Source organism: Mus musculus, chromosome 1 (assembly GCF_000001635.26).
Source record: "Mus musculus strain C57BL/6J chromosome 1, GRCm38.p6 C57BL/6J".
Lineage (NCBI taxonomy): Eukaryota > Metazoa > Chordata > Mammalia > Rodentia > Muridae > Mus > Mus musculus.
Window position 1 is genome coordinate 37,338,582 of NC_000067.6, and position 25,909 is coordinate 37,364,490.

General features: G+C 46.5%; 1 protein-coding gene across 17 annotated transcripts in view; it reads left to right on the plus strand.

Annotated features, from left to right (window-relative positions):
- The window catches only part of Inpp4a (inositol polyphosphate-4-phosphatase, type I), a 110,914-nt gene that overhangs the window by 38,755 nt on the left and 46,250 nt on the right, over nt 1-25,909 (plus strand). For all 17 annotated transcript variants that reach the window (XM_006496009.2, NM_030266.4, NM_001290797.1 and 14 more), the window contains exons 2-5: nt 18,762-18,823; nt 19,234-19,443; nt 19,927-19,971; nt 25,529-25,647. In XM_006496009.2, coding sequence (XP_006496072.1) covers nt 19,338-19,443; nt 19,927-19,971; nt 25,529-25,647 — 270 coding nt within the window. In that variant the 5' untranslated portion in view covers nt 18,762-18,823; nt 19,234-19,337. The remainder of the gene's footprint in view (nt 1-18,761; nt 18,824-19,233; nt 19,444-19,926; nt 19,972-25,528; nt 25,648-25,909) is intronic.

The window sequence follows — 25,909 nt, forward strand, 5'->3', positions numbered from 1 at the left end:
GAGGTCCTTGTGGTGCTGAGGGGCCTGGGGGCCATTGTGAGCTTTGGTATGCTAATGGACACCACAGATAGCCAGTTTCCTCTTGGAAAAATAGAGTTTCCTTTGGACCTGACTTAAAGGTGAATTATGAGAGTATCTGATCCAGATACTGAGAAAGTAAATGGAGCCTCAGACATGTCAGGAGGGGAGATAGTCAAAGGCGTCAGCTAGAGAACATGCTAGAAACCCCCAAATTCATCCATACATCCAAGAAATACACTTAACTCCAAGTTGGTCAGACTCAAAAGATCCGTGCCAAGGCTGATGGTAAGGGGTCTGACTGAGTAGCAGAGAGCTCAGGAGAGTTAACAGCTGACTTCTTAGAAAGCGTGCTGGGGGGAAGCAGAGAGTCAACCCAGTGTCTTACACAGCCAAGCTTATCCTCAGAGATGAAGGTCGACTGACAGTTAAAAGAACAAAACGCCCAAACCAACAACTACCCAGGATTGCTAGAACACTGCCCTGTTGGAAGTACCAAAGGCTTAAAGGAAATGACAACAGTAATTTCAGGTTGGCGGAGAACAGAGAAAGCAAAGTGCCTGTAAAGGTAATTATGCAGTTGCAAAGCCTTTACAGTGCAAAGCTCTTTCCTTCTTTCTAATGATCTTCCGAAGAAGCAACTTTACAGAGAATATGTACATAATTATGCTGTTGGGCCTACAGCATTTAGACGTGCCGCGTATCCGCATATCTGGCAGTAAGAGCGTGGGAAGACAGATGGAGCTAGTGATGTTAGAGTGTGGAGGTAATGCCACGTGGCAGCTCACATCCTTGGGGAGAGACTGGAGAGACCCACATGGTACAGAACACACTGCTGCTCTACACGAGCTTCTCTTGGAGTCAGCCAATGAAAGGAATTCATATTGGCTTAGCACACCTGTCTTAGTTAGGGTTTCTATTCCTGCACAAACATCATGACCAAGAAGCAAGTTGGGAAGGAAAGGGTTTATTCAGCTTACACTTCCATACTGCTGTTCATCACCAAAGGAAGTCAGGACTGGAACTCAAGCAGGTCAGGGAGCAGGAGCTGATGCAGAGGTCATGGAGGGATGTTCTTTACTGACTTGCTTCCCCTGGCTTGCTCAACCTGCTCTCTTATAGAACCAAGACTACCAGCCCAGAGATGGCACCACCCACAAGGGGACCGCCCCACTTGATCACTAGTTAAGAAAATGCCTTACAGTTGGATCTCATGGAGGCATTTCCTCAACTGAAGCTCCTTTCTCTGTGATAACTCCAGCTGTGTCAAGTTGACACAAAACTAGCCAGTACAACACCGGAAGACCAAGTTCTCAGCACAGAGAAACAAAGGGCAGGGAATAAGAGACAAAGACATCACAGATGAGGGAGAAGGGAAAGGGAACAAGGGAGTGGCAGGACAGAGATATTTGTCCCTGGGGAGGGGGTTGTGGACACAAAGGACTACCTCTGAATAGAGAGGAGACAGATGTGGCACATAGGAAAATGGCAGTTTATAATGGTAAAAGGGGAAACTCCATGTTAGAATGAGGTGTTTCATTTTCATTGTGCATGTTAATTAGAGCAGCCAAAGCATACTTTTAATTGCTGGACTTTAGTACTTTGATAGCTGGACCTTGGTAGTCAGCTTCAGGAGGAAGAAACAGCCAAATAATGGAATAGTCCTTGGTGGCTGTCTTTAGGAATGTAATCTAATGATTTTTTTTTTTTTTTTTTTTTTTTTAGCAAGGCAGAGGGACTTGGGGGAAATGGCCAGAGCCATGTTTGCCATGCTTGAGCCTGCGCTGGCTACAGTCCCTTTAATCAAGACATAAAAATGCAAGTTAGTGTAGTTATGAGCACTTGTGATGGCATGTAATGATGAGCACGTGCTGCTGCGTGTAATGAGCATGTGTTACGGCATTTGTAACATGTTTGCATGTACTAGGAAACAACAGATGAACAGGGAAGGTAGATCCAGGACTAGCAGGAGTCTTGTTTCTGTATCTCACAGGAACCTGTGCATTGAAGAACAGAGGTGACACTGGAAGTGACTCTTAGTGCAGAGGAACCAGAGAGGCAGGGCACCGTTCTTGACACCCTTATGGTGTTTGGTTGGCTCTTAAAGATTTGCTTAGCCGGGCGTGGTGGCACACGCCTTTAATCCCAGTACTTGGGAGGTGAGGCAGGTGGATTTCTGAGTTGGAGGCCAGCCTGGTCTACAGAATGAGTTCCAGAACAGCCAGGGCTATACAGAGAAACCCTGTCTCAACCCCCCCCCCCCAAAAAAAAAAAAGATTTGCTTAAATTTTATATGTATGGGTGTTTCGCCTCTGTATACGTGCACCATGTATGAGCCTGGTGCCCTTAGAGGCCAGAAGATAGTGTTGGATCCCCTAGGACTAGAGTTGAAAACAGTTGCAAGCCACCATAAGCATGCTGGGAATTGAACTCGGGTTCTTTAAAAGAGATTCCAGCTCCTAACACCAGAGTCCTTTCCCCAGCCCCGCTGTTTAAACTAAGGTTTTACATTAAGGGCTGGAAGGTTACTGTGTTTAGAGAATTCTGCTAGGAAAGAAATTTTGTCAGCTTGTGGCTGGACCTCTGCCACCTCTGGCTTATTATGGGTGTGTTTTCCAACGTGTGTTTTATTGTTTTATTCAGAACATCTAGTATACCTGGCCTGGGGGGCTGTGAAGACAAAGAGCTGCAGTGTGGGAGAGGCTCATTTGCTGTCTGAGGTGGATGTTTGGTCCTCTTTGCTCTGTGACCTGGAGCTGGTATTGTGACCTTTCCTTCTGGGCACTGGGATTCAAGTGTCCTGAACTGGAGATTGACTGCAGCTTTTCCCCTCCACATCCCTCTGTAGCTTAGCGTGAGGGGAGAGAAGGACTGAGCCTCCTTGTGAGGCTCCTGCACCCTCTGCACTTCCGGAATCCATGGCTGCTCACTGGCAGCACACACTGCCTGGACTTGCACAAGAGAATGGTACAAGGTACAGCCCTGAAGGCTGGGGATGGATAGATCCTCCCCGTATTTACATGCTGAAGTCCTAACCACCACGAGACAGCACTTAGTGGTAGAGTCCATAAAGAATTAATTAATATTCTATGATATTTTAATCCCATAGGATTTGTATTCTCATAAGAAGAGACACACGTAGAGAAATGTGCAGAGAAAAGTCAGAAACCTGCTAGCCACTGAGAGCGGAGTTGGCATGGCACCTTCATCTTGGCCTGAAGAACAGAAATGTCTGTTGAGGCCCCTGGTCTGAGACCCTTCATTATGGCAGCCTGGGTCTACTAATTCTTGTCTAATGTGGAGCTGAATTACTGGAACTGTGCTTTGGGGAACTGGGAAAGCAGTCCCCTTCGGATTGATGAAGGAGCATGCATGAAAGGTGATGACCAGTCCAAAGGCTATTTAGGAGAGTGTCTGCTCCTCTCTCTCCTCATGTGTGTTTGCTAACCAGCCCCATGTGACAGGAGCCATCTGTTGATCTGCTTTGGGTCTGGCTGGTGTGCACAGTAACACGTGGCCACAAGATTACATGTCAGCAGCTATCCTAGAGATGCCTGGTTTGCTGTGGATTCTCCTCAGTTTCACCCCCAGTGGGGTGGTGGAGCATCACAGGCTATTTTTAGAAGAGCCTTACACTTGCCCTGTGCAATCCTCTCCTTGGGTTCAGGCCCTGTGCCTCCCGTGCGACCTTGTAGAATATCCACAAAGTGCTGTATTTGTTTGAAAATTTAGGACTTTTCTGAACATTGCTCAAAGTAATAATCTGATGAATTCAAAACTCCAGGATTTATAGCTTAAAAGGCAAATGGTTGGAGGCTTTCTTATGACTTACTAATTAATCCCTGCCCTGCCCATGTAGGGTGCAGAGGCTATAACCCCACAGACTTAATGTCAGAAACTCTTTTTTTTTTTAAAGTTAATAAGCCTTATTTTAAAGCAGTTTTGGGTCATACGAGAGTTGATTGGAGAGTAAAGCTCCCTTGACCCACTCCACGCATAGCTGTCTGGTCGTGCTGCTCGAGGAGGAGGCTGCGGCGGAGCAGTGTGCTTCTCCGATCTGCTGATGGCCTTCTGTGTTCAGAGGGGGCAGGTGTCAGGCTTTCTTATGCTTCTGTAGCCTGGCACCCAGCCTGGCAGACCTGTGGGCTCAGTGCAGTCACAGATGATGCGGCCAGAATTTTAGGGCAATACTCCTGGTACTCAGGTATCCCAGTCAACTAGGGTCAGCCACCTGTCCCAGTGTGACAGGTAAGTAGTGGTAAGGGCAGAAAGTCAGTTCAGGGAGAAACAGAGAGGTTTAATGACTCCAAGTGTGTCTACAGGAGATGGGTGAAGGCTTTGTCTTCTGTAGACAGGAGAGGGTCGGGATTTGTGTAGCTGACAGAGTATATAACTGTGGTCGGGTTACAGTCAGATCAGTCCATGATCCTAGTCCAGTTCTGTGAGGAGTTCTGGAGCAGTTGTTGACATTGGGGGACTAGCTGTCATTGTCAGTTGACTGGACTTCGAATCACATCCTTCTCAGTGTGTCTGAGGGTGTTAATGGGAGTGTTAACTGAAGGGAGAAGCCGTTTGAATCCTTGTTTGACTCTTTTTCAGGCCTAGGATCATTCAGTGTAGATTCACTTGTGCTGTGAAGCTCTCAGAAATTCTCACAGTACTTTAAGTTTTTTCTTAGATTTAATTATCTTTCCTACAGATATACATGTACACATACACACATATGTGTGTATATGTGTATATACATATTTATACATATATGTGTACACACACACACACACACACACACAGAGACGCTTGGGGACCATATTGGTCAGAAGAGATAACACATATGCTGGAACTGGAGCTACAGATGGCTGTGAGCTACCATATAGGTGCTGGGTACTGAACTTGGGTCCTTTACAAAAATAAGTGCTTTTAATTCCGCTATCTCTGCAGCCCCACACTTGCTTTCTTATCTGAGATTCTACAGACTCTGAAGAAGGGGATATCTTTTCCACTGTGTGACTGTGAACATGGCTCCAAGGTTAAGCTTTCCATAGTCAGACGCTTGGGATGTACTTAAGTAGTTAGTTATAATAGTTAGTTATAATAGTTCGATGGTTGTGCTAAGGACTTAGTTGCAATAGTTCATGTAGTAGGTTTAAGATTAAAAAATAAAGAAAAGTGCTGAACAGTGGTGGTGCATGCCTTTGATTTCAGCAGAGGCAGGTGGATCTCTGAGTTTGAGGCTAGCCTGGTCTACACAGGGTTTCCAGCACAGCCAGGGATACACAGAGAAACCCTGATTGAAAAAAAAAAAAAACAAATAAACAAACATAAAAAGAAATAAAGGAAGAGCCAGGCAAGGTGGTGCAAACGTTTAATTACAGCACTGAGGAGGCAGAGACAGGGGCATGCCTATGAGTTCAAGACCATCCAGGATCACACAGATCAAAAACAAACAAATAAAATACAAATTGACAGCCCTGAAAACATACATAAAAATAACATTTTACAAACTGAACAGGGTTTGTTTATATATTTAGAGGGGCGTGTGTAACAACAATTACAGAAAAAGATAGAGTTGAAAGAGAACAAGTTGAGGGATACACCGGAGAGTTTGTGAGGAAGGAGAAAGGATGTAATTATAATCTCAAAATTAAGACCCACAGTTCAAGGTCAGGCTTGGCTCAGGATGCAGCAGCATCCACAGCACCTGTGTGAGATGGTAGCAGGGACATCAGCGTCCTTCCTGCCTTAGCCTTGCTGGTTGCACAGAGTGACTGGGACAAGTCTCCTCTATTTTGTGAACATGGATGTCCTCATAGCAACAGGAAGCAGTGACTTCCCCGCTGTGGGCAGGCTTTGCTGTGGACACAGGACAAAACCCAGGAAATGTGGTTGCTTTCATTTGGCCACCTCCATCGATGCAGCGTACATACCCAGGTAAGGAGGTGATATTTAGGGATGAGGAAGCCATGTCTGGTAGGGTAGCCTAAATTGCCTAGAGTTTGTGATGAGACCAGATAGCTAAATAAAACCCTCAACCATACCAAGAGCTGAGAAGTCCTGACATTGTGTTCTGTGTGTCGACCATGTGACCATTATTTTTCTTGCCTCATGTTTGTGGTTTAGCCATGCCCTACACAGTTGCTGTGCAGCAATGTCAAGAGTGTTTGACGACACTTTTAGGATCTTTTGTTCAGTGCAGGGTGTCTGTCTTCAGACTTCACTTTCTATACCCTCACACTGTGCTCTAGAATAATGTGTCTCACACCTGCTCACTTGGGTGTGTGTTTGCCTGTAGGACCCTAGTCCTCTTGAACCCCAGGCTTGGGGCAGAGGTAGTCAATACTTGTGCTCTTCTATAGCCTGAATTCTCCAGGTGAGAGAATATTTCACCCGATGGAGGCCCAGTCCTCCTCTCCACTGCCAGTGTCCTACCAAGGAGTCAGGGCTCAGATGGGCTGGTAAGGGGAGGCTCAAAGGACCTGGAGGATATACCTGCTGCATGCTGATTTCCTCAGTTTCTTTTTTCTACAGGTTTCTTCCAGCTGGACATGAAAGTAGTTGTTAAAAGTGAATCTTGGGGGCTGGAGAGATGGCTCAGTGGCTAAGAGCTCTTGCTGCTCTCACAGAGGACCCAGGTTCAGTTCCCAGAACCCATATCAGGTTGCTCACATCTGCCTATAATTCCAGTTTTAGGAGATCTGACACTTCTGGCTTCTGTAGGCAGGCAGGCAGGCAGGCAGGCAGGCAGGCAGACAGGCAGACAGACACACACACACACACACACACACACACACACACACACACACACACACGTGAATCTTGATGGTACATTTTCCCCAATCCCTTTACCACCCAGCTGCTATCCATTTTTAAAATGTAGAAGCAGACATAGATTTTAAACAGCGTTCACGGTCACTGCTGGTGGTGACAGCTAATCTCCATTACTTTGTGGGAGCTTTTAGTTTCTTTGCTGTTGCCATTTCAGAGCTCAGCTGCAGATTGTGGAGAAAGGGGTGATGGTAAAGGTCCTCATGACACCTTTCCTCTTACTGGCCAGTTTGCAAGCAGTGCACAACCGCCATGCGGATCTTTCTGGAACAAGCTGTAGCAAAAGGAAGACAGTGGCAGCCACGGTGTTGAGTGGCTCCACAGCTGTACCACTTAGGAGGAGGTCAGAGACCCAGCAGGTGGTGAAGGATGCCTCCCCTACCTCCTCCAGAAAGACATGGCACACTGCCTTTAAAGCCTCCGATGTCTTTAGTTCCTGTTGCTGTTGGGTTTTATTTATACAGGAACTAAAGACATTGGAGTGCATCTCTAAGGGCTTGTGAGCATGGGCTGTTACCTCTAGTTGTGCTGATGCCAAACCTGTCTGTGGGGTCCCTGGAGACCCCTGGGATGCCCTGCCTGTGTTGCTTGGTGGGCACCATCTTGACCCATCCATACCTGTCCTGAACAGGGCAGTTTCCTACAAGGTGTGTCCCAAGCAAGCAAAGGTTTGTGCTCAAAAGCCTGTCCAGTGAGAGAGCTTCAAGAGTGCCAGTACTTTGCAGATTTGTTTAAAGAATTAAGATCCTAAGAGGTTCCTCATTGCCTCTGAGTTGACCCTTTCTGGCTTCCCAGCCCTGCCTTCTCTGTCCCTTAGAATGCTGTACATTCCTGTTGCTTCAATTACTGCTTCCCCTAAATATGCACATGGTTAAAGTCACTATGCCCACCCCTCACCTGCAGACCAGTTTCACCAGGTTCAGGCCTCCTCGTTTCCCTCATAGTGCAGGGTCCACTGTAAAATGACTTAACACTTTCTTACATCATTGACTCAGTTGTGTGTGCTCCAGAAGGGCCTGGTGTGGTAACAGCTGTTAAGCAAGTGAAGGTGAAGCTGTGACCCCAGCTGTGGGTGCAGAGCATTAATCTAGGCCGCTGAGCCAGGTGGACAGGGGAGAGCAGAGAGACTACCATAGAGCCAGCCCATCAGAATCACTGTCTGTCCCCTGCCTCTGGGGCCCTCTTTTGTTGGAATGATCTTTGATAGTGCAAGAAGAATTGTCACCTGTAGGGAGGATGTGGAGCATGAGAGTGACAAGGGCCAGCTGGTGCCTTACCTCCCTCGTTGAGATTGGTCAGCAGCAGCATTGGAAGGGCAGCTCTAGAAGTTTCCTCAAAGAAGTACATCGACCTGAGTCATGGCTCAAAAGCTGTTTAAAATTTTCTTTCCTCTGTGGGTTTCCATCATTTCTGCTGCTGTCAGCTTGCAGTAGCAACTATAGCCTGGCCACCTTGGGACAGACACTCAGAAGGGCCCAATGCTAGTTACCTTCTTGTTGTGATAAAGTACCCAACAACAGCTTAAAGGAAGGGCCGTTTGTTTGAAGTGGATGGCAGCAGGAACATGTGGTTGGTCCTCACCTCACCCCATCTGGGAGGAGCAGGAAACAGAGAAAGAAGCATGTTGATGATCACCTGCCTCTCCCCTTCCTTCATTTAGTCTAGGACCCTAGGCCATGATATGGTACCACCTACATTGACAGCAAGTCTTCTTGCCTCAGTTAAATCTCTCTGGAAATACCCACAAAGCCGTGCTCCAGAGTTGTGTCACCTTGGTGATTCCCAATCCAGTCACATTGTAGATGAAGACTGTGCCATTTCACCAAACACAAAATGGTATTAACAACTGATTAGCTGAAACTATAGACCAACTCTCCAGGGATGTCCTATATGACAATCCAGACCACTATCTCCAAGTCCTCAACACTCCAACCCCCTCACCCTCCCTTTAATGAGAACGTGGAATGAAGTCTGTCACTGTCTGCCAAGTGTTCTCTCCAGCAGTGGATTGCTCAAACAGTGTTGCATTGTTAGAGCTGAAGCAAGGCGACGGCATACACTTTACTCTGCTCTGTGTACGTAACCGTGTGTAAGCTGTGCGGCCCTTTTTATGTCTCCATGCTACGTAGGAGGCCAGAACTTCTCTCCTCAATTTCTCTCTGTTGGAGAGGAGTCTAGAACTTGGATGGTTTCCCATTTGGAAGGCCTTGGGCAGACCATCCCTGGTCTCCTGGCTTGCTGCCTTGTTTCAAAAATAGCTTTGTCTTCCTGGCACTTCATTGATCTGTGGCTGTTGCTTCGAATTTAGAGCCCTTTATGGAATTCTCTTGATACTTAGGAAATGTCATATTTTGTCATGAAACCAGCTTTGACAGTTGTGAATTAGAAAGTAAGTTTTTCTAGTAATTATAAAAATAGAACCTGAGGCTGGCAAGATGGTCATGGAAAGGTGCTTGCTGCCAAGCTTGACAGCCTGAGTTCAGCCACTCCTTTCCATATGGTGGAAGGAAGGAACCAACTCCCCAGGTTCTCAAAGTTGTCCTTTGACTGCCACACGTGCCAATATATACATGTGCACAGACAAATTCATAAATAAAATGTAATAACATTTTTAAAGATTTTTGGATGGAGAGATAGCTCAGTGGCTAAGAGCACCATCTGACCATTCAGAAAATAAAGGTTTGGTTCCCAGCATGCGTATGGTGGCTAACAACCATCTATAACTTCAGGTCCAGGGGTTTGGTACCCTTTTCTGGCTTCTGGACACTGTATGCATATGGTATATATACCATAACCCTAACCATCAGATGATACACCCATACATATAAAAATTTTTTTTCAAAAAAATTTCAAGATTTTCAAAATGAACAAGTCCTCCCCATACCTGTCTTACTCGGTGTTCATATTGCTGTGACAAAACAACATTGTCCAAAACTAGCTTGTAAAGAAAGGGCTTACTTCATCTCATACTTCCAGGTAATATATTGTTCATCACTGAGGGAAGGACACAATCCTGAAGGCAGGAGCTGATACAGAACCATAGAGGAATGCTGACTATGGCTTGCTCGGCCTATATTCTTAAAGCACCCAGGACCAACATCCCAGGGGTGTCCCCTCTCAAGGTGAGCTGGGCTCTCCAACATCAGTCATCAGTTGAGAAAATGTACCACAGACTTGCCCACAGGCCAATCTGACAGGGCATTTCCTCAGTTGAGGTTCTTTCTTCGCAGATGACTCTGGCGTCTGTGCTGGAGTCAGCTGAGTCAGGAGCTCAGTGCTCAGCTTTCCATATGAGAGGCAGCACTGATTAGGAAGGCTGGAGCTTTCCTCTAGCCTACCTATCACTCCGTGATCATCACCCTTGTTAGGAATGGAGTCCAGAGGCAGAATGGTACCTAGGTTCCATTCCCAGCACATTAAGGGGAAAAAAAGCAAGACAGTTGCCATTCTTCACTGTCTTCTGTGCAGCACAGTTATGGGCATGGGTCGTGGGCCAGGGAAGGCATTTGCAGACTGTCTGATGATTGTCTGAGCTTGCACCTCCTCTCTGATGAAGATCCACCAGAGCTCCCTACGGAAGCTGTACGTCTCCATGGAGACTGGAAGAGAGCAGCCAGAAGGGACCACAGGCCCGGCACATCTTGGTCCAGCTGTGTAACCTTTCCTCTTGTCCTTTACATGCCTTGCCAAGGAGCACTCAGGGGCAGGGAGCACTCATTACGCCCTGAGCAGGTGGAGGGAGAAATGATGGCTACTCTTCACACCAGAAAGGAGTCAGCAGGCAACATCTTGAGCTTGCTACTTCCAGTGGCTACAGCATAGAGCTCCTTTAAAGAAGAGTAGGGGTAGGAGGTGACCAACAGTTTTAGGGCTGCATTTTAATTATAGCAACTCAGATTGTTTTGCTTTGCTATCCTGATTTTTAGTCAAACACTAACAACAAACACAAACAGTAGGCTGATGTACAAGCTGTTTGGGATTCTCTGACTGACAATCCAGCATCTTGCTGTCTGGAAAACCCAACTTGGAGTCTTGGAGTTATCTGGCTTTATTTCTTTAAAGTCACGCAGTAAGGAGATTCCTATTTAGCTACTAAAAGTCATAATGAATTCAGGTGAGTCTCTCTAACCACCTTCCAACCCTGGCAAAAACTTGCCTAAGCCTAAGCTCATGGTTAGTATGGGAATTCCAGCGGCTACCATTTGTTCCCAGCCCCCCCCTAGCCAGGCTCCCTCTGAGGCTGGGGAATTTCCCATCCCCTAAGAGAGCTGGGAGAATCCATACAGCCAGCATCTGGGGGATGGGTAGCACTGGAGAGCTAAAGGTTGGGGATTGCCATGTGTACTGTCATGTGGGTAGCTCATCTGCAGAGGGAGCTGAGAAAGTCATCTGTACTGCTGGCATTAGCGCACACATGCTCCTGCTCCAGTGTTCTGTCAGCCTACTAGCTATGACAGATGTGCCCTCTGCTGAAGTTCGTCCATGTTGGGCCTCCTTCCTGCAGTGCGGCGTTCTGGCTTTAGCTAGTAGTTTTCTCTTATCATTAGGAATACAGTCTTACTATGGACAGTCCTCATGGAAACTTCAAACCATGGGAAGTACCAAACCTTAGATATCTTGGTTTCTCCTAGACACATATATTCATGATAAAATTTGACTTTCATAATTCAGGCAAAGAAAGAAACAATAACCAATAACAAGACATAATTGCAGCTTGTAATAGACAATGACTATTACGTAGGATAAGATTTACATGACCACAAATGCTGTGGTACCATGCAGTGGGTCTCACCATTGACATGGCTACTGAGTGCTGACCGGAAGGTAACATAGATATTGGGGTGGCAGAGAGATGAGACAAGGACATGAACTGTCAGGGCAAGGCAAGGGGCATTGTTGGCTCGGGGTGTGCTAATGCCCTTAGGGGGTGCCCCCTCTTGTACTGCTGCTCTAGGAGGCAGCTGTGGATTTGCCGCACCCTAGGGGAAGGAGACGAGAAGCAGAGCTTGGGATAGAGGATACCCTGGTGTCTAGAGGTCCAGCTCTAGACAGGTAGAGGTAGAATCTGTTACCAAGACAGGCTCCTTGCTTTGAGTTTTGTTGAAAGAAAAAGGAAGGGAGCATCCTACCTAGCCACAGAGGGATCAGGCTAGCTTCATGCTCTAAAGTCTTCTAGCTGTGTCTCCTGGAACCCGAGTGAGAAAATGCTACCTTTCTCATTGGCTGGTTGGCCCCTCACTCAGATGTCCTGAGTCACAGAGAAGCCACTGTCCTCTTCTCTTTGCCTCTTAGCTATCTGGAAGCTGCATGTCTCAACTGGTGTGTGAGAGTTCATAAAGATTAATATTGGCTGGTTCCCATTTTTGTATGCATAGCTGGAAAATTGTGTGGCATTAAAGTTTTACCAGCTAAAGTACCAGGAAGCTTTCAGTTAATGTGTGAGTGTCAAGTGGCTGAGCTAACAAGAGTGAGAGAATGAGACTCTTCAGTCATTGGCATTAGGATCGAGAACAGCACTCACAATGGTGGACATTGTCATGGCACATTAGGTTCTACACAGTGTGTCCATTATCTTCCCAGTGCTCGGAAAGACATGTGGTGATAACTGACAACTGGAGCTGAGTGGGTGGGAATGAATGTGTGAGAACTGTGCTGATTGGCTCCAGGAAGCAGCCTCCACAGTCCTTGTGCTGGCACCCAGAGAATGGGCTGCTCTGTCTGGAAAGGAGCAGACTAGCCCTCAGACAGGGAAGGGGTTTAGATGTTTGCCCAACACCAGCCTGGCTGTGAGCTTGTTTGTTTTGTGTTTTTATCTGGTGTGACATAGCTTCCCGTGAAGCCTCTCTGTTAACCTGTGTGCTCCCAGGGCATGTTCATAAGGGACCCTCGCCTTCTCAGTGCAGCGACTGCTAGTTTGTGGAAAAGAAATAGCATGAGGCACAGAAGCAAGAAAGGGTAGGTGTTTGAAAAAGTGGGCGAGTGTGAAGTTTAAGGACTTTCCACTGCCCCACAGTTGGCCCTGGCATTCCTCCAGCATTACAGTGTCTGTCAACATTAGCACACCTCCCAGGCACCCAGACTAGGTGTCTGGCCCTGTGCTGCTCAGCATGTGCTGGTGGTATTCTATTCAGTGGCGTAGCTCAGAGCCTTCACATGCTAGCAAGTGCTTAACCTCAAGTGATATCCTTAGCCCTTTGTTTTTCTTTTGAAACAGGGTCTTGCTAAGTTGTCTAAACTGGCCACAAACTCACTCTCTAGACCCAGCTGGACCCAAACTCTCCATCCCCCTGCTTCAGGCTGAACAGTAGCTGGGATTTCAGGCTACTCTGAAATCATGCCACCGTGTTAGCTCAGCATAAATGACTTAAAGCACTTTCCCCAGGGCATCTTATTTTCAAGCTGCTTCCTATGGAAAGTCTCCTGCGGGGTCACGGTTTACCTGGGAAGTGTTCTTGACTGAGCTGTTCCTGAAGGCCTTCCTATGGAGGCCTGCTGTCATCCCAAGAGTTGTAGCCATAGAGAGGGCTGTGCTGGGTAAATGGCTTGTAAAGGAGGTTATGGGGTGGGGGTAGGGGTGGGGTACCTGGCATTCACTGTTGACAGACAGTGCAGTGAGAACTCCAAGTCCTGGGGCGTGAGCAGCTGAGCAGGATGAGGCTGTGATGGACTGGATGAGCATGTGAGAGGAGGAAGCTAACAGGTTTCTTGGATGCCCAGAGGGAGAAGAGGGAGAGGTGCCATTGACTGAGGTGGGAAAGAGGGAGGGCTGGAGTGCAGAGAGCTGAAGCAGCCAAGACCATCCTACGCTGTGAGATAGCATTTCAAGTACCTTCTCAAGTACCCAAGACTAGGCAATTCATAAATATCATTTCTTATGTTCTGAATTCTACAATTGGAGTGACAGCACTTGGTATCTGGTGAGGGCCTTCTTATGCCCTCACACTGTGGAATACAGAAGTGTGAAAGGTTAGGTACATTTAGCCCACCTGTAGGGCACCAGTCCTATCTGTGAGGACGGAGCCTGTCTTCTAAGGGTCCATCTGGTAATACCATCCATTGACCACTGAGTTTCACTGCAGTCCATAAAGCAACTGGTCTCATATGCATCTGGGTTCAGGCACCATCTTATCTCAGTTACCATAGTCATTACATTTGCAAGTCATGCTACTTAAATTATATATTTATAGTTATTAGCAGAAAACAGGAAATGGGAAGCAGGAGGTAAATAATTGAATGACTCCATGAGAATGTGTGTGTATGTGTGTGTGTGTGTGTGTGTGCGCGCACGCGCGCATACACGCGCATGTGCGCATACACGCGCATGTGTGTGCATTGGTGTGTATATGTGTGTGTATGCGTGTGCATGTGTGTGAGTTTGGGTGAAGTTGTTTGTGCCATGGGTGACAAGGGATGTACATTGATTGTCAGCATTTTGTTCTACTTATGCTTGATTTCTAAAGCGATTTCCCCCTCACCCCCACCCTCACCCCCACACCCCCGACCCCTGTTTTCCACACACTAACCATGCTGAACTGCTTTGTAGCATGGCTACACTGAGTTAGAGCTTTATACTTTGTTCCATAGAAATCAGTTCTCTGAGCAAAACGGTGCTGATTGCATGAGAGCCGTGATTCCTACTGAGTGTCCGTCATCACAGTACAGTTGTTGGCTGTGGTCATCACCTCGTAGAAGGTGAGGGTCGGGACCCACCTGAGATTCCAGCCGCTCCTCCTAGACATCTGGATGCAGTTCTGCTTTAATTCCATAGAGCGGGGGGGGGGGGGGGGAGGGGGAGGTAGAGGCTCCTGGAGGTTGAGAGTGGCTCCCTCCATTTGTTGGCTACAAGACAGCCATCATCCAAGCTGGGTTAGGGCTTTCTAGTGGAGCAGTTTCAGGGTCACCTATGCTCCTTCCAGCAGCCTCCCTCCAGGCTCTGTAAGCCTGGTGAGCTCATTGGCCCACAGGGTGAGCTTTGACTGGGGCCTCATAAGAAAGCAGGCAGATGTTCTTTACAACTCTCCCAAGGGAAGGACTTTCCCAGCACCCTGCTACTACCTTTCTGATGCTGGACTCTTATCCAGACTGTTTTTACTTGCAAGGTAGCGTTTGGGAGTTGAGAATTGGCAGGAAGACATTTTGTTCAAGAGTCAGCATCCAGGCTGCAGGATACTTGTCTCCTTTGGCTATTACTCATAGTAACCTTGGTTGCCCGTTAGTGGTGATGTCACAGTGATCTATGATTTTTAGCTATCCTGGATTTGGGATTTAAGGGAAAATTCCTCTTTTTCCATCCTTTGTCATAGGCTGTCCCTCAGGGACTGCTGGCTCCCTCTGACTCATGTCTTTCATGGCACTGCCTTTCAAGTGCCTTGTGTGTGGAGAGAGCAACGTGGAGAAGGCTCCGGGCCCTTTGTAGACAGGTTCAGCATAGGGCTGGGCTGGTCAGGGCAGAAGAGCCCCACTTGTATTTGGGCCTTTTTTCTTCAGATAATTTTCACTTCCATGTGACTTTTGAGAGGATGCACCCCTCTATATAGTATTCCCTATCCCCATTTTTATGAGCCTAATTTTAGAAAAATGCCAGTTTTAAGATGAACTAGAATAGCTCTTGCATGTGGCTCACCCTCCTCCTGCAGTTCCAGCCTCCAGCCTCCAAGAGGTGGCAGAGCCTCCTCAGCTTCAGCAAGGACAAGGGAAGGCGGGCCTTTCCCTTGATGTTCTCTAGAAGTTCCTGAGATGCCTTGCCGTCTCTAGGTTCCATTCACCCTCTGTGAGGATCCTCATGCCCCCTTCGCTTTCTGCCCTCCATTGTCAGTGCCCCACCCCTCCGTGGGTTCAAGGCACCGGTGGTGTAGGACCTTCCTTTGCTGACCTTTGCTCTCCTGTCATAGGGAGACAGGATCCTCTGTGGAGTGGGGAAGGAGGCAGTCTCATTGGCTGCTGTTTTCTTTTTCCAGCTTCTTAAGCCTCTCCCCACATTCTTGCTCCCCCTTGACTAAAGTGAAGTTTTTCTTCTTCCTAATGAACTCCAATCTTCAAATAGAACTGGGAGCAAAATTGGGGACACTGGGAATTTAGGAATCCTTGGTGAATTATTTTAAATTAGTGAGGGAAACCAAGTTTAGCTTAACAAATTGCTTTGCGTTCTGGGACTTGGTGATTTAAATTATAGATTATAATTAAATGCCCCCAAATAGAATGAGAAGTAACTGCTAAAATCTTTTGACCTAAAAGTTCCTCTAACCTATGAACTAGTACAAAATTAGTGTGTAAATACCCCTTTTTGCAAATTTTAATCTTTGGAGAACTCCTAATATATATGACAGAAACCACCCTCCTCAGAGACAGGTGAGCAGGTGGAGTGGACAGGAGGAAAGAGAGGGTGGGTTGTCAGCCATGCTGGGGTAGGATGTCAGGGTGTAGATAGGGCTGTTTGTTAGTGGTACATCTTACTGTCCTAAGGGCTCACTTGAATCTTCACCATTATGCTTAGAGAAAGGTAACGAGGCAGGGCGTAGAATGCTGAGATTACACTTGAAGACAACAGCTCCTTCCACATACTGTCATAGCCAGTGTTTAATGCAGCCTTTGGAACATGTGAAGACGGCAGTGTGGAAGACAGAGAACTGTTCCCTGAAACCACTTCAGCCCTGGAGGCCATCTTGCTAACAGCTTTCACTGGCTCTCTGTCTTGTTTCTTTTAAGTTGTTGTGACTAAAGATCAGGTGGTGCAAAGCTGATAAAGGGTTTGCTGTGCTGTCCTTGGAACCGTCACTAAAGGCGTCAAGTATACTTCTTACTGAGGCGCAAAACTACCTGTGTATGGCACAATGGCTTGTCACTCACAGGCTCACTTAGGGAACCTGCACCCCAGCCAGGAACAGAATGTTCTCAGCCCAGGAGCCACTCACACCTTTGTAGTGGACACCCAGCCCTACATGGTATCTTTTTGACTTCACAACACTGATTCTGAGCCTGTGCCTGCACTTCACACCATTGGACTGCCCCAGTTGGCCTCTGTGTGGTTGGCTTTCCCAGTGATTAATCTGTTTTGCTCTGTACATTTTACAGATGATAAACTACTCTTAATGTCACTGCTCTAAAAAGTCTCCATGGTGTATACATATATAAATGTGCCTTTCTGTATCCTGTGTTGTGCCCCAAATTGTATCCCATGTTCCAGCTGGCTCACTGGCTAGTCACATGTGCTGTTTGGATAGTGACTTCAGCTGTCCAGAGTAGCTACACCATTCCTTCTCCAGTCCAGCAGAGCTGTTCCAGTTGTCCTGCACCCTTGCCAGCTCTCGGAGCTCTCTCTTTATCACTGAGGCTGTTTAAGTGGTGGTTTTAGGCCTCATAGCTTCAGTTCATATTGTGCATGACTTTTGGGTATTTTAGAATGATTTTCGTGTCTCATGATGTTCCAGAACGTACTGTAACTGGACACTTAGATCAATTCTAGTCTTCATTATTTACAATAAGCATTTTTGTTGCATGAGTCTTTTCCATGTTTGGAATGCTCGGCAAGAATATTTTTGTTTATAAAATGTAATATAAATTGTATTCTGAAATTGTTGTATCACTCTGGAATGTTATCCATAGTATAGAGGGCCCAGGTCTTCCAGTAGCATATAATTTGGAAGGACAGATGGGTAGGTGGAACAGGTAGAGTTAGTGTTACTTTGCTTGAGTTTGATGGGTTTATAAAATACCATAAATATACTCCTGTTTCATGACTTCCTTCCCTTGATGCTTGCATCACCCATGAGTTTGGTCCACTGCTACTGCACCCATCTATCACTGTGGGATTTCAGGAGTTGTCCTAGTTTTGTGTCTGTCACCATAACACACACACTGAAAAGAAGCACCTTAGAGAAGAAAGGGTTTTGTTGGCTTCCAGTATAAAAGTCATCACAATGTAGGTTGGAGTGGGGATGGTCAAAGCAGGAGCTCAGGCAGTCTGCTGACTGCATCACACCAACAGGCAAGAGCAGAGAGAAACGTGTGCGTCCATGCTCAGTGACTGCTTTCTCAGGCAGCTGTCTTCATATGTAAGCAGCTCAGGGCCAGCCAGTGGGAGGTGGGAGAGATGGCACTACCCACAGTGGGCTGGGTCAGTTAGCCGGCAGGACCATCTGCCACAGACTTGTCCATAGACCAACATGAGCTAGACAAAGACCAGCCATTGAGGTAGTCTTGGTGCTTTCTAAGTTTCAGCATTTAACTTGCAAATTCTTTGGATTACAGTAGTGAGTGACTTCTCCCTTTTAGCAATTTCCAAAGTGGCTCTCCAACCAGTCCATAGCCCTGGTGGCTGAGGCTCATAGGTCAGAGATCTTTGGTTTACCCCAGTAGGAAGGTTAGGAGCACAGCCTGTAGAAGGACATGAGTCAGGGTCTGAGTGCATTGCCTTACTGTGCTCTCCTGCTCATTCTCACCAGGTTTGTGAGCTGGGCCCTGAGACCTGCCTTAATGGCTCATGATTCCCTGGCCTGAGTCTAAGTTCCATTTTGCAGGGAGGAACCTGCTCACCATGTAGTGATGGCAAGTGGGAGCCCAGTGGAGCATATGGAGCCCTCTCCCCTAATGGTTTTTGGCTCTCAGTGTGCTTCTGTGAGACAGTGCAGCTAGCCTTTTAGACAGCAGAGAGCAGAGCCTCAGAGCTGCACTGCAGCCCCTCCTGGGGTCTGTTCCGTGTGAGTGGCAAGCCAGGACCCAGCTCTCCTCATTTCCTCCAAACCACATTCCCTCTTGTATCTTGCGGGCAGGCCCGTGCTCCCTGAAAGATAACCCTTGGTGTGGACGGGAATGTGCATTTTCCTCTCTCGTTCCTTTGAGCTTCTGAGAAGCTAGAGGGAAGTCCCTGCTCTGGGGAACTTGATATTTTGTGAGCTCATCAAGTTGTGCTTTTCTGTTTCTAGATGATGGATCTGGATGTCCTTCTGTGACGCAATGCCACGTGGTCCAAAAGCAAGCATGTATGGTAAGTCACTTGTCAGACTGACTTGAGCAGTAGCCTGGCTCTTCACATAGTCTCTGTCCTTCCAGCAGAGGTTATGCTGTGGGACTTGATAGAAGATTGAAGATTCTGTGAGACTTGCCAGTAGAAGAGTGCTAGAGAGCAGTAAGAAACTCATAAACACATTACTCTACAGCTACATTTAGGCAGTCTGTAATGCAGCCTGTTTTGGTAGAAGAGCATCCTCGGGTACACCATGCAGAGGGCAGGGAGGAGGAAGACAGGAGGAGGTGTCAGACATCCTAGCTCAATTCCACCCCGTCACAAGACACTGCTCTCAACATCTTGCCAGGGTCAGGTCCTGCTCTCTTCCCATAGGCACAGTCTCTCCATCATCACCTTGACTCTCATCAGTGTTTGCTCCCTTGTCTCAGGGCTACTGCCATCGTAGGAGTCCAGGGCCTGGAGACGGCTCTGCTTTGAGGAATCAGGTGAGGTGTGACCCAGGAACAAGAAGCATACCCTCACCAATGACATCATGACAGCAAGAGAGCACAGCCCTCGCCATGGTGCCAGGGCCCGTGCGATGCAGCGGGCTTCCACCATTGACGTGGCAGCCGACATGGTTGGCCTCTCTTTGGCAGGTGAGCCTCCCACGCCTACACTAGACATCTGGTCATGAACATGACACATGCAGGCTCTGTGCTGAAGCTATGTTGGAAGGGCCAGGGGAGGGCAACCAAGCCTTTAAAAGAGGGTGTCCGGGTGTGGACTCTTGGTTGAAGTAGGACTCGCAATAGCTAATGCTCCTGAAACTGGGAACTGGTCTGGTGAAACTGAAGAGCATGTGTTTTCTAGCTCCAGTGGGCACCCTGGGCTGCCTTCCATAGGCAGAATGAAAAGAGGTCTGAGGCTTTTTTGGTTTTGTTTTGTTTTGTTTTGTTTTTGTTTTTGTTTTTCAGAATCTCTAAACTGTTTCAAAGTTTATAAACCATCTACTATAATATTTTTGGGTGGCCTATAGGAACTAGGATTTCTTGTTTCTATTTTTGTACAAAACAAATACAACCTAAATTCTGTGGAAGATTTATTTTGGGTGACTTTTCCTGTCATTTCTCTTCTACCAGGAAATATCCAAGATCCAGATGAGCCCATTTTAGAATTCAGCTTAGGTAAGTACTTCTCTCTTGATTGTTACTGCTAGTCTGTCTCTAAGAGCCTGCCGTCACCTCCACTGCTGCTTCTGAGGAGATGCAGTGTCTCAGAGGCTGCTTCTCATAACCGACTACTCCAGGGTGACTGAGCTGCCCGTGATGGAGATTGGAGCTGTGTTCAGGGGGACTGTTGTGAATAAAGTTGCAGTCCACACGTGGGTACCAATCTTTTTATGGAGGCAAATGTCCATGCCAAGAATGGAGCGTTTGGAAGGCTGTGTGGTGCTGCAGATGAGCAGGCTAGCTCCGTGCAGGCAGCGTGTGGCTGGCTATGATCTCACATCTGCTAGAGTTACTTGTCTCTTTGGAGGGAGGGCCAGTGTCACTGGGTGGGGGCCATACACCTGGCAGAAGGAGGATGAGGGCAGAGGAGGGAAAAAGCCAGAGTTAGGGCTCAGGTTCCCTTTACGTCTACGGATGGTGGGGGAAGTGTTGCCATCTCAGCCAGCACTGGGCGTGCTATATTGATATAGGAACTTATAAAACGCATTGGGCTGTAAAATGGGCATGCGCTGTAAGACATTTATATCTCAAAGTGACTTAGCATAAGACCAAAGAAGTGGAAGACCGGCCGGCAGCCCACATGGCACACCTACAGCAGGAGGCAGGGGAACCTGGATGGAGCAGGTGTTGCAGGAGTGGAAGACATTACCAAAGAAATTGTGACTCACAACTCTAAGAAGGAAGGGTGCACCTGAGTGTGTCCCCAACAGCACTGCTGGCAAGAAGCAGCTGAAGAACAGAGGACAGTCTTGAAGTTTAAAGCCTTACATGAGATTGACAATTCAATAAGGCCTGGAAAATATCCAAGAAATTGACTTGGCAAGCAACATAGGAAACGGGAGAGAGGTGCCTTCAGGTCCAGGATGCCTTCATTTAAAAGAGAAAATGGAAAAATGAGCACAGAGAGGAAGTTTAAAAATAATACAAGAAATCCTGTAGCCCTGAAGAATGTGAGTTTAGTTTAAAATACCTCTCAGGCATCATGTTTTCCACCACATCTGGAAAGCACCTGGCTGCCATGTTTCTCAAGTACCCCACCTCTCCTTCAGAACTCTGATTAAACCTGGCTTGGTGACCTTGATGACCTCCGAGTCGCACGGAAGCTACTGTCCTCTCTTTCTGTCTTTCCCTTTCCCTATTTCTCTCTCTCTTTCCTCCTTCCCTCCTTTCCATTCTTCAGACTAAATAATGTTAGCTGACATCTCCCAAGTGTGCCAACTCCTTCTCTTCTGCCCAGAGCTGAGCTCCTCTCGATTTTTTCAGTTCCGTTATTGTACTTTTGAATATTATTCTCCACATGGCTAGGTTTATGATTTCAGTTCCTTCACTGATAATTTCTATTTAACAAGACATTTTCCTCATACTTTACCTAGTTTCTTAGTAGGTCAAACATCAGTGTCCCTCAGGGACAGGCACTGTTGACTTTTTTAGGTTTTAAATTCATCTATGTGTGACCAGGATTTGTCCTGTGTGTTTTATTTTTGTGTGTGTGTGTTTCATAAATTGTGGTTAAAGATGAGACATTTTGAACAATGTGATGTAGTGACTTTGGAAATCACATTCTCTCTTTTTCTGAGGTTTTCTGTTGCTACCACTCTTATTACTGCTGTTGCCAATGGCTCAGGAACAGCCTCTGCCATGTGGGGCTCTCGGGCACCTGCTGGCTGCTTGATAATCAAGTTAAATTGGAGATCCATATATCCTCTCTCTCTCTCTCTCTCTCTCTCTCTCTCTCTCTCTCTCTCTCTCTGTGTGTGTGTGTGTGTGTGTGTGTGTATGTGTGTGTGTGCATCGGTCCATGCCTATGGAGGCCAGAAAATGGTTCCAGATCCCTTGGAGATGGAGATGCTGACCTTAGAGAGCAGTCAGACATGGGTACTCGGATCTGAATTCTAGCAGCCATGTTAGAGCAGTGAACACTTTAATTGTTGAGCCGTCTCTCCAACCCCATCTGGATGATTCTAAGATCTTCATTTTATTCCCCATGTTCTGCAGTTCCATCATGATAATACTTGCTAAAGGTCCTTTTCAATCAGAGCTGAGATAAACTCCAAAGAGAGCCATACCTAGAGCCATCCTATCAAAACTGTTGAAAGTTGAGGACAAAATGTAAAAAGCAGCAACAAACTGTGAGCTTTACATTTAGACCTAGTTTTAAAATGCCAGAGGATGGGAGAGGGATGAAGAGGAGGAACGGAGGCAGGAGGAAGAGGAAGAGGAGGAGGAGGAAGAAGAGGAGGAAGAAGAGGAGGAGGAAGAGGAAGAAAAGAGAAGAAGATGGAAGGAGGAGGGAGTTCGAAAGCAGTAGGGTAACACTGAAAATCCTTTAAAAGGCAGCTAAACTAGAATTACATAGTCAGCAAAAACATCTTTGAAAGATGAGGACATAATGTTCAACACAAACTAGGTCACAAGTGTTTTCAACATTGTTTGTAGTAACCAGGAAGTAGAGGCAATCAAATGCCCACCAATTGATGGGCAGTGCCTCAACTCATTCAGAAGTTACTCATTAATATAAAGGAGCAAAGTACTGATGCTCGTTTAAAAAAAAAAACCCAAAAAACCATCTTCAATAAATGGTGCTGGTCTAACTGGCAGGCTGTATGTAGAAAATTAAAATAGATCCATATTTATCACCTTGCATAAAGCATAAGTCCAAGTGGATCAAGGACCTCAACATAAAACCAGATACACTGAATCGAATAGAAGAGAAAGTGGGAAAGAGCCTTGAACTTATTGGCACAGGGGGAAATTTTCTAAACAGAACTCAAATTGCTCAGGCTCTAAGATCAACAATTAATAAATGGGGCCTCATGAAACTGAAAAGCTTCTGTAAGGCAAAAGACACAGTCAGTAGGACAAATTGGCAACTCACAGTTTGAGAAAAGAAAAAGAAAAACTTCAACTCCACATCTGATAAAGGGCTAATATCCAAAATATATAAATAACTCAAGAAGCTAACCTCATAAAAACCAAATAACCCAATTTAAAAATGAGGTACAGAGCTAAGCAGAGAATTTTCAACTAAGGAACTTCGAATGGCCAAGAAGCACTTAAAGAAATGTTAAACACCCTTAGTCATTAGGGAAATGCAAATCAAACAACCCTGAGATTCCACCTTACACTTGTCAGAATGGCTAAAATAAAAAAACTCAGCCTACAGCAGATGCTGGCGAAGATGTGGAGAAGAAGGATACTCGTCCATTGTTGTTGGGATTACAAGCTGGTACAACCACTCTGGAAATCAATTTAGCGGTTCCTCAAAAATTTGGAATTAGTTCAATAGTGCTTTCTTACAATACTGCAGCCAACGCAGGCAGGACTAATGCATGAGGCAAACAAGAAGCTGACAGAAAAGCTTAATAGACAAGGAACACTTGAAAGAAAGGCAGGGCAGTAATGACAGGACCAGGGCCTCGCAAAGCTCCAACATATGGAAGCCAGCACACACAGAGGGCTAGGGTAAGAACCAAATGAGCCTTATAGGTTTGGGATATAGAATAAATGAACCTAAAAGTCTATGAATGCATCCACTGTGTGATCAGAACCAAAAAGGTTTTTTAAAAAGCCAATTTGACACAATTGAGGCAAAATTGGTGATTCTAGGCAAAGACCAAAATGAAACTTGCAAAATGAAGCTGGAGAGATGAAGCAATAGAAAACAGATGGTATTAAAAAACATAGCAGAGGCTAGGCACGGTGGATACACCTTTAATCCTAGCACTTGGGAAGGAGAGGCAGGCCAGTTTCTGTGAGTTCAAGGCCTTCTTAGTCTCTGAAGTGAGTTCCAGCCAGCCAGGGCTACCAAGTAAGATCCTGTTTCAGAAACAAACTAATGATCCCACAAAACCTACAGTAAGAATGTTTAGTCTATTTGTATTAAAAACAAAACAAAGACGGGGCTAGCATTGTACTGGAGCATTTCTCCCAATGTAATAAACCAGAACTCAACATGTCTAGGTACATCATAGTAGAGCTATTGAAAGCCAATCTTGGAGAAATTGTAGGAGCTACACACACACACACACACACACACACACACACACACACACACACACACACACACAGAGAGAGAGAACAATAATTAGACTGTCAGTTTTATAGCAGTAAAAAATAGAACCCCTGAGACAATATATTTAGAGGTCTTAGAGGAAATAACTACCTAGAGAAAATACCCTTCAATCATTCAGGTGCACTGAGATATTTTTAAGCCGTACAAACTGAAGGGATGCGTCAGCCTCTACCTAGCCTTGCAGTCTCAACAGTGCTACGGGGTGCTCCTCGGGAGCAGGCAGACAGTCACACTAGAAAGGATTGAGACTTTGCGGCCAGGGGACTGTGCGACAGCTGCGTGAACAGTGGCTCTAACATGGTATGTTCACGCATGTGTGAGAGCGAGGAACAGCTGGCAGAACAGGATGAATGCAGCCATTGTATGATCAGAACCAAACAAGGTGGTTGGGCTTTGGGCAAGGTGTCCGTGACTTTTCTATGATTGTGGAAAACACCATGTCCAAGGCAGCTTAAAGGAGAAGTGGGGTAAGAGTCTGCGATGGTGGGGAGGCACAGCGGCAAGCAACAGCAGTCTCAGCTGGAGCATAAGCTGAGGGCTCGCACCTTGGACCTCAAGCACACAGCAGAAAGAGCAGCTAGCAGTAGAGAGAGGCCTCAAGCATCCAAGCCCACCCCTAGTGATGTACTTCCTCCAGTGAGGCCACACTTCCTAAACCTCCTGACAGTGTCCTCAGCCTGGAAACAGAGGTTCAGATGCCTGAGACTATGGAGGGGGTACTTCAGGGGACAGTGATCATGAGGAATTGATTGACTTTAATTAACGTTACTTGGGACACACCAAGGCATTGGTCTTCCCTAACCTGCAGTGTGTTGTGCTTCCTCCTTAATTTCTGTCTTTCTAATTCTTTCAGGGATTCCCCCATTTCTTTCTGTCCATCTCACTGTCTTTCTTTCATCCTGCTCCCTGCATAGAGCTTACCTCCTGTGACTGTGAGGATGCAGTTTGGAGTTAGAGTTGACCCCATATGCTTGATGATGACAGAAATACAGATAGTATAGTAGCTGCCACCTTAACTGTCTCGAGTGTACCCGATGGCATTAGATACGTTTGCACAGCTGCACAGCTGTTGCTACCATCTAACTTCAGAACTCTTGTTATCTTAAAAAACTGGAGATTTAGTAATGTTTAGTGCCCTTCTTTTATTTTATGTGTATCTATAAGTGCCTACATATATCATATTATATTGTATTGTGTTATATTATATTTATTGTATGTAACTATGCTGTCACTCTGAATCAGAAGGCTACCCTAGCACTGGTGGTGGGAGAGGGAAAAGAACGAGAAGACAGGTTTTTAAAATCCCCTGTCTTACTGACAGTGTGATCATGGTGTCTCTGGGAGTATTATTTTAAGCTTTCCTTTGGGTTTATGTAGAGCAATGAGCTAAGTAGAACTCTCTCCAAAAGGGTTCCTTTTTACCCCGTCTTGATTTTGTAGCTTGCAGTGAGCTGCACACTCCATCGCTAGATCGAAAACCAAATAGTTTTGTGGCTGTGAGTGTCACCACCCCTCCGCAGGCGTTCTGGACGAAGCACGCACAGACGGAGATCATCGAGGTGGGTGCTGCTGGTCCCTCTCTGTCAGGGAGCCCTCCTGCTCATGGTTGTCAGTGGCCCCAGCAGAAGGGCCACTCAGTTCTTGGGTAGCTGTGGCTTTGGTTCCATTTCAGCTCATTTATCCATTTTGTCACAGTTCTGGGATGGCCCTTCATTTGCCACATCCTGCCTGCTTTGATGGACTGTTGATTAAGGAGGGACCTATAGGCTGATTGACTTTTAAGAGATAAGACATAGCTCTCCCTTGTCACTCCCGTTGCTG